This window comes from Thalia democratica, chromosome 4, assembly GCF_965202585.1.
Source record: "Thalia democratica chromosome 4, ktThaDemo2.hap1.1, whole genome shotgun sequence".
NCBI lineage: Eukaryota > Metazoa > Chordata > Thaliacea > Salpida > Salpidae > Thalia > Thalia democratica.
In genome coordinates, this window is record NC_139168.1 from 60,585,251 (window position 1) to 60,594,581 (window position 9,331).

At 25.3% G+C, this 9,331-nt stretch overlaps 1 protein-coding gene across 1 annotated transcript; it reads left to right on the plus strand.

Annotated features, from left to right (window-relative positions):
• The first annotated feature begins 721 nt into the window (after window positions 1–721).
• On the plus strand, window positions 722–2,201 carry LOC145834328 (pyrimidine-specific ribonucleoside hydrolase RihA-like). Its single transcript, XM_082941730.1, has one exon. The coding sequence runs from the start codon at window positions 765–767 to the stop codon at window positions 1,803–1,805; it is 1,041 nt and encodes a 346-aa protein (XP_082797856.1). The 5' UTR covers window positions 722–764; the 3' UTR covers window positions 1,806–2,201.
• Window positions 2,202–9,331: the final 7,130 nt, after the last annotated feature.

Sequence of the window (9,331 nt, forward strand, 5' to 3'; positions counted from 1 at the left end):
ATTTAAAAATATATAAGCCTTAATATCTACTTAAAATTGCAACAAAGCAATGATATAACATAAATATTCTTGCAAGGTCTTAATAACAATTTAATGGCAACTACTTAAAAAATTCTTAGAAAATTCAGTTTGTGTTCGTTTAAAGCCTTAAAAAAGGTATAGACAAAAGTTTATTGCAGTAGAGAGATGAGTGAGACTATTGGTTTTTTAACCATAAAAAATACTATATTACACATAATAAGTTTTCAGTAGTCTACACTATAAATAATACTTAACTGCAAAAATAAAACTTTGACAGGAGAAAACTGAATTAGATCTAGTTTTATGCATGAACTATTTTTATAGTAATTAAAATACTTTGATTGCATTTAGATTGTTGAACTTTTTTTTAATTTAAGTATATTAATTATGTTTTTTAAATAAAAAATTTAATATTGAATAGGTTTGTACATCACACTAATTCAGTAAATAAATAAAATATTATGAATTAAGTAAGATAAATGCTACAATAACGGTTACAAATTAAAAATTTAGTTTTTGTTATCATGAAAGTTTATTAAGTAAAAACAAAGCATCGAATAGTAAATGTTCTACATACAAATATTACTTATAAGTTACTCTAATTATTTTAACTTAATACTGAATAAAATCATAAAAACTAAATGGTGCACACATACCATAATATATATTCGAAACAATTATACTAATTTTACACAGCAGTATTTAAAACTTGTTTAGAAATAAGACCATAGTTAAGCAAAATTATGACATCAAATGTCGCAAAGACAATTGCAAAACGCATCTCTGCAATGGGTGCAAACAAATTTGTTTTGTTTGATTGTGACACTGGAGCTGATGATGCAATTGCCCTTATGATGCTTCTCTCAGAATCAGCAAAGAAAAATGTAAAAACGGTTGCAATAACTTGTGTTGATGGAAACACTGCTTTACCAAATGTTGTCATGAACAACTTAAGGCTGCTAAAACTTTATAACATGCTCGATGATGTTCCTGTTTATAGAGGTTGTAGTGAACCGTTGCTTCCACTTTCCTCTCATGGTGGTACTGGTTCTATCCACGGTTCAGATGGAATGGGTGGTCATCCAGAGTATGAACCCAGATCTGATCCAGAACTTCTGAAGCACGTCCAGGAGAAACCAGCAGCATGTGCAATAGTAGACTTGGCAAAAAAGTATGAGAATGAACTAACTATTGTTGCGACTGGGCCATTGACAAACTTGGCTGTTGCTTTAAAACTTGACCCAGATCTTCCTTCTAGAGTTAAAAATCTATACATAATGGGAGGAACTCGCGAAGGAGCTGGCAATGTGACTCCTGCTGCCGAGTTCAATTTCTACGTTGATCCTGAATCTGCCCAAATTACTTTAATGAGCTTTTCACCAAAGTGCTTAACTTTTATTACAGATTATGGCTTCTGCAACAAGTTCTCTGTGCCAATGCAGTGGATTGAAAATGATTGGTTAGGAAATATTGCAACTGAAAAGCAAGGATTTGCCCACATGGCACTACAAACACTTATCAAGTTTTATAAAGATAGATATGGAAACGCTTTTGGTTTTTCAATATGTGATGCGTACACTATGTCTACTGTCCTTGATACTACCATTGCCTGGAATCCTGTAGAATTTGATGGTTTTGTGGAAACAGGGGGTGTTAAGTCAAGAGGACACCTTATTTTAAACCATACTCGTTCGAAACATGAAGGATTTAATGGTCCACTTGTGTTTTTTGACAATTTTGATTTAGATAAGTACAAAAAAATGCTTGTAAATTCTGTTGCATAAATGATAACAATGTAGCTTAAAATTAGTATTAATAAAGCACATTTTTTATTTAGTCTAAAATTTTAGCATTTTTATATGTTTTAACTAGTTAATTAAAGTTTTTATCACTCTTTGATTTATCTAGTTTTTACTATTTTATGCTTGTTTACTGGTGATGGTGTGTAAATTTTAATTGAATATGTTAACAGTGGGTACCGTTAATGTTTGTGTTTTTTGATTTTTTTATCCATTTGTTAACTTTTAATCATATGTAGTTAATTTATTAGTTTATTTCTAAAGCTTTTATTTGATTATGCTGCATTTACTTATACTTGTTTAATTTAAGTCATTTCTAATTTATAAAAGCAATGAGTTCAAGTTTTTCAGTTTTAAAAAATTGTATGATAAATCACTTTTAAAAAAATCAAAACTTATCAAATTTTAAATATTTTTTAACCATTAAATATACTTTAACGAAAAATTGTATTAAATTTATTTAAATTAAGACCTTTGCATAGCCGGAGGTTGCAAAAGAGCTATACTTCTAAGGTAAAAGGTAACAAATATTTTTTAGGATTTTAAATATAAATTTTTTTTTAGACCAAAACTATAAATAACGTTTGGAATATTGTTAATATATTGAACTTTTACTATTATTTGTAAATAATTGGTCAAAAAGAATATGATGCAGTATTAAACCTGAGTAACTTGATAATATTTAGTTTAAATTCCAGCTACATAATATAGTTCATGTTAATTAAAGAACGTTTTAAATTAAACATTATACTGATATAGATATATATATTTATTTACTTATACAAAAACAATAGATTAGACAGCTGTTTCGTACATGAAATATAAAACTTGATGTACTCCTCAGTAAGCTAGCGAATTACATATGGAACTTAAAAGATAACAATACAGACTAAAAAATTAAATGGGAAATATTAAACAGGACAAAATTAAAATTTAATACTAAATTCGGCTGCAAACTTTGTAACTTAGAAAAAATAGAAATCGAAAAATTAGATAAGAACGTAACACTAAACAAGAAAAGCGAAAGACAAAACATATGCATCCATTATCAAAAATACTTTTTTAACAAAATTAAAACCAACTAAATATTAAAAAATCGACAAACACGAGTATTTTATAACATTTTTCCCAACAGTCTAAAAAAAAATTTCTAATAGCTCAGAACATTTTTCCAAAATAACCTTTATAAACTTTCCTAAAAAGCATAAAATAACATCACAGCGTATTATTTCAAATTCAGCTAATCGTACAATAAACACCATTACTACGTCACAATTATTATAAAAATTTTAAAATCGAAATTTCTGTTCACTATTATAATAAACTGTAACTTACTGACGATCACATGAAATTTTACATTTCAATGTGTGAAACAGCTGTTTAAATTATAGTTTTTATATAATTAGATAAATATATATATTAACATATAAATAATACGTATATAATATAAACGTATAATATACGTATTATTAATTAGTTCACTTTATTAGCTAAAAATAGAAGAAACCAGAACTATAAAACATATATAGTGAAAAACGTAGAATAAGCATTGTTAATTTTGTTGATTTCTACATATATATTATGTAATTATTAATACGTTAGTGTAGTAAAACATCTATAATAATTTAAACACATTGATTAAAACGACTGTGTTCTGATTGTATAGATTGAAGCTGGTTAATTAAATTTTTTTTTTCAAAATAGTTCTTTTTTATCCTTGGTTTAAAAAATATTTATAAATTCAACAGAAGCTTGTGTAAGAAAAGTCAATCCTATCATTACTTCATTTTGATAGCTTAAATTTGAAAATTACCTTATTTAATTAACTAAGAATTATGCTGATGAAGTATGGGAAAAAAATTACTAATTGAAACATATCTTTAAACTTAAGTTTTGGTACAAACTTCTAACCAATCCCTTTAACTATAAGACATAATTAGGGTTGCCACAAAGCCACCTGATATTCTGGAAAAGTCTAGAATTTGACAATTTAGGCAAAAAACCTGGAATTTTGATCAAAAATCCCTTAAAAACTTTAAATTTTAAACAATTTTTACATGTTAAGTAGTAAAGTTCTGATTTGACACGAAAAATCTATTATATAGATACAGTTTTCTAACTTAGGTATCATATAAATAAAAAAAAATGTCATCATCAAAATTTGTTTTTATTAAAAAACACATTAATAGTAGTTTTAGAGTATCTTTTCAATGTTGTTATAATATTTAATTTTATTTTACATTATACTTAATTTTAAACTAAAAACAGATCTAAAAAAGTGTCTTTTAAAAACCTGGAATAAATTTCTCAAAAACCATTGTCAACCCTGTATAATATTTGTTTAAATAATGCTTAAATAGCAAACAAAAAAATTAATATTATGCTACGAAGTTTATGTTTAAACAGCTTTGTTAAACACTGATATATAATTAATTTGGAATAAACAACCAATGTTTTCTCATACAAAAGGTTATATGACCCGCTTAATACATTAAATTGTCTTTAACATGTTTATAAATTTTAACTAGTTTAGTTTGAAAAAATTTTACTACTACTGATGGTAGTTTGCCTTTTTTATAAAAGAATCAGAAATATTGTGATAAGCTTAAAATTGGTTAAAGAACCCTTTATTTCTTCTTATAAAACAGCTATTGAAATCTTCTAGTTCTATTGATTAAGCAGAATTAAAATGTTTATATAGACGAATGACCTCTTTAAAAGTTCTTTTGTTTTTAGATTTGAGGCAGTTTTTTTCAATGGTTTTTTATACAATTTTTGTTTTTAAATGTATTAAAATATAAAATTTCATTAGTTTTAAATAATAAGAACTGTGCCATATTGAAATCGAAATTTTTTTTAAACACTTAAAATATCTGTAGGCGTAAATTTTATTAGTTGTAGAAGTTTTTACTTAAAACTGTTTTTGAAGCATATACAGTTATTTCAAGGTATAAAAATCAAAATGCTACTTTTAGTTATATACGTTTTAATATCATATGTTTTGATTTTTAGAAATCAAATAAAGAGATTTCAACTACTAGAGGATAAATAATGAATTTATTCTTTCAGGACTTTATTTAACAAACTAAGTTTCGGCAAATAACCTCGTCAGTGCTTAAATAAGTCTTATTCAAGAAGAATAATTCTATTTGAATAAGATTTATTTAAGCACTGACGAGGTCTTTGACCGAAACTTAGTTTGTAAAAAAAAAGTCTTGAAAGAATAACTTCAAGGTAGAGCAATTAGATCACGACAAGTCTAATTTAACCAGCTTGCCAAAAAATTTTTTAAAGAAGTACGATAACCTTTCAAATGAAATCCCTTTTATTGCAATGAGTATAGCGAGCATGAGAATAAAACATCAACATGTACTTTTGGTCTAATTACACTTTGGTTACAAAGATTATAACTAACCAACGAATTTTTTATTTATGTACAATGAAAATTAATACTGTATATCAAATAAAACTTAAACTAGGATATTTAACTTTAATAACTTAGACTTTATATCAGTCTTTTACGTTGTTTATAATAACTTTGCAATTAAGTTAAGCTTATATGGTTATTTTAGAAAACGTTTGAACTAATTGAGTAGGTACTTGAGTAATTCTATTAATTGTTTTTAAATCATGTACTTGATAAAAAAAAATTAGTTGTCAAGTAAACCATTGTTATCTGTTTTAACAATTGTATACTCGAACAGATTTACTACTATAGACTACTAGCTTATCAAGGTAGTAAACTTTGGACAAACCTACCTATTAAGTTAAATAACAAAAGCCATCTTGGAAGGTTCCAGGTTGAACTAAAGGAAAATTTATCAAATAGTCAACTAATTCAATAGAGTTTACATAAGATGAACAGAAAATTTTTATTTATTTAATCATTTACTAACATTAGATTAGTATTAATTTTTCATCTGAGTAGGTATTTATATTTTTTTGAGTATATTAACTGGGCTCAATAGCATTGGTTCAGTCTAGATTGTAGAAAGTTGTAATGTATATATATATATATATACTTTTTTTTTCTGTTTGTAGTTTGTTAGTGTATTAGTAAACAATTTCATAGTCTACATTTTATCTGTGTAAATAAAATTATAAGTCTCTAAATATATTTTTGCCAGAAAACAAAGAAAGATTAATATTTAAAACATGAGCTGAAATCATAATGAAATTTAAAACTAGTAATAGGTTGACATATTTTAGGGTTATTAGTGTTTTTTATCTTATTTATTTTATTATCAATGTATATGTTTTTTTTTAAGAAAAACTTATTTGTTATTTAAAGTGTATTTTTGCGGTTATTTCCATGATTCTTTAGGTATAATTAAACTTCTATATTTAGACATTTATTCAAAATTGTAAAAACTAGTAGTTTTGATTAAAAGTATATATTTATTTTATACTTTTTATCTAGTTTAAGCAATTTTTTTTTAATATTGCAGCTTTATTTTATGTATTTATTGTTTTTTTTTATGTTATAGCTTTAATTTATTTTTGCCTATTTTAAATAGGCTGTAATAAGTTGATAGTAGAGTCTAAATTCTTAAACATATTTTTTTTTAAATTCAAATGTATTTATTAAGTAACTTTTATTTTTTCTCTTTTAAATCATTTAAAAGGTTAAATTATGCGCTAAAATTATTGATAAATTTTAAAATTAATAACACTTCAGATAGAAGCTATACCTTTAGACGTAGAGCTCAATATATATTTTATGTGTATATAATGTTAGATACATGTGTGTATATAATTATTATTTTTTTGATTAATTTTTTTTTTAATATTTAATGTTATAAAGTTTAATAGTCTCATTTTAGATAGAGTTTTTCGTTTAAGAGTTTAAATTTTGACTGTAAAGATTTTTTATTTTTTTTAATTTGTAGCTCATTATAATTTTGATTAAGTTGGGTTTGCAACTCGATGACCGAGAGGTTTTTTGCATATCCAGGTCCTTGAACCAAAAAATGTTGAGCAATTTTTCGTTTTTGTTCAATAAACCACATAATATAAATAGTTTTAGCTGATGTGTTTCGATTAAACTATTTTATTATAAAAATATTTGTTTTAACAAACTGGTTGAAACTTTTCTTATTGTCTGTTATGCTTTAATTTATCACAGCATAAAAATATACAAAAATATTTTTTACATACAGGAATCAGCAAACTACGGCACGTCAAACAGAAATGTTTGATTCTCGAATTGTTATTAGAGCAAATTTAGCTACAAAAAAGTAGTTTTATTTGAAAAAGATTTTATAAAAAAAGCACTTAAATAGTTGTAAACATTCTATTATGCTATTTTGAAATTATTTGGGTATAGTTTGATGGTAGAACAGTTTTATTTTATTTTTAAAATCAACTTTGAATAAATCTTAAACTGCGCCACCATCAATCCATGCGACGACTTGCTTTCAACAACAGCCTGTAATAGACTTTGTGTACTAATCTTAGCCCGTTACTTATTTATAACTCCCGAATCCTATTTTACAATAATAAAATCTTGTTTAAGTCTCAGATTTCTCTAATAAACAAATAAATTTAAAATAATTCTAAGCCCTTCGTAATCTACTTCATTTCTAAATTAACTTAAAAATATGCTAAAAGCATATTGATACTAAAGACTTTGGATTTTTTCAGAAAAGTGATATCGTAACAAATGTTATTATTCTTTACATTATATTGTATAAATATATTAACCATAAACTACTTTAAGTCGATTATTTTTGTACTTTTGGCTTGTAAGATGTACACTTATAAACTGGTGTTTATTAACAAAACTTGCCATCATCATTTTTTTTTAATTTTTGGTTTAAGAATAAAAACTAATCAAAAGTTTAATAGATTTTATACGTGTTCGAAGAGTAATAGAATAATCTTAAATAATAAAAATATTAGTGTCTGTATGAAAATAAGGGTGTCAGAATAAATTTAAATTATTAGTAACTTAAATATTATTAGTTTATTGAACGAAATAAAAATCGCTAAAAAAATTTGGTCCTAGGATTTGGTATACGAAAAAAACCTTTCGGTTATCGAGTCGCAAACCACTTGGATACCTTTTAACGTCTTATCCAGGACAAATACAATTAGCTGTCAAATTTGCACGAGGACAAAAAATTGCACAAAGACACTTTTCCACGAGCAGGTAATTTTACACATTTTTGCACGGATTGAATTCTTTTTATTTTACTTTTTTGTTAATTTTTTTTATTAGCTTTTATTTATTTTATTTTACTCTCACTGTTACCCACAACCCTTACCCTCTGTCAGTAAATTTTTAATTGTTCTGTTCTTTTTTTTACTCTCGTGCAAAAATGACCCTCCGTGCAATTTTGTGCCCTCGTGCAAACTTGTCTTCATGCAAAAGTATCTTCGTGCAATTGTGTTTTTGTACAATTTAGTCCCCTCGTGCAGTTTTATCTTCGTGCATTTTTGACCTGTTCCCGTTATTTACATTTCAAATGATCGGCTATCATCCGACATAAATTCTTGGTAGACTAACATCCAAGTTTTGTTCTCCTCAAAACTCGTCAGCCGTAACTTGAGAAAGCGTTAGACGTCAGTCTACAAGTATTTATAATATTCTAACACAAAGCTATCGTTTTCTTTTATGATCAGTGACTTAATAATTGCCGTTAAACGCAGAATATACTGTCTACTCGAAAAACAGATGAAACGCTCATTTTTGTTAAGTAGAGAAGGGTCTTCTTAATTTAAACTTAAAAAATAAATAAAACTTTAAAGCTGATAGACCAAATAAAACCATTTAAAAGGTACATTTATTTATAGCCTCACCGAATAAAGAAATGAAAATTTTCCAAAAAAAAAAGAAATTAATTTTGTAGAAGAATTTATACTTTGCAAAGTCAAAAAAAAGCATTTTTTTTTCTAGAATCGGTTAAACATAGACAATTTTATGGAGATAAAAGAAATGTTATTTAAATCTTATCTAAATAAGGTTTACAATTTTTGACAAAGTTAGGCTAAAGCATAAAAAATATATCTACAACGTGAAAAAAAATAGTTAATAAGCTGCACAAAACTTTCGTTGACAAATTAAGTTCTAACAGATAACTTAAGATTACCATGAAAATTTATTTAAAGGACTTCTTTAAGTACCAAATACATAAATACTATTAATTTAAACTTTTACTCCGAAATATTTTCCTTTTCAATACAAAAAAAAATGCATTTAGCAGATTTTTAAGTTTTAGTATTGCATTGTACGTCTTGTTAAATATCTAAAATAATCTTTCTGTAACATTGAAATTTGAATAAAAACTTTTTAGTTAAACATATAAAATCTAGAATTTTTTTAAATTCTCAACCATTTTTTTTAAATAACTTAGTTTAATTTCTACCAATTTAAACATTTAAATTGAAATTAACTCAAAGTTACCAAAAAGTTTTTATTAATTAAATTTATTTTAAAATATACTTTAATAGACTTATATAAGAGGACCAAAACTTTTATGTTAACAGCGAATGCGATTAGAATCAATAGA

Excerpts from the sequence above, each read along its gene's own strand:
- LOC145834328 (XM_082941730.1), top strand. The coding sequence starts at position 765 with ATGACATCAAATGTCGCAAAGACAATTGCAAAACGCATCTCTGCAATG.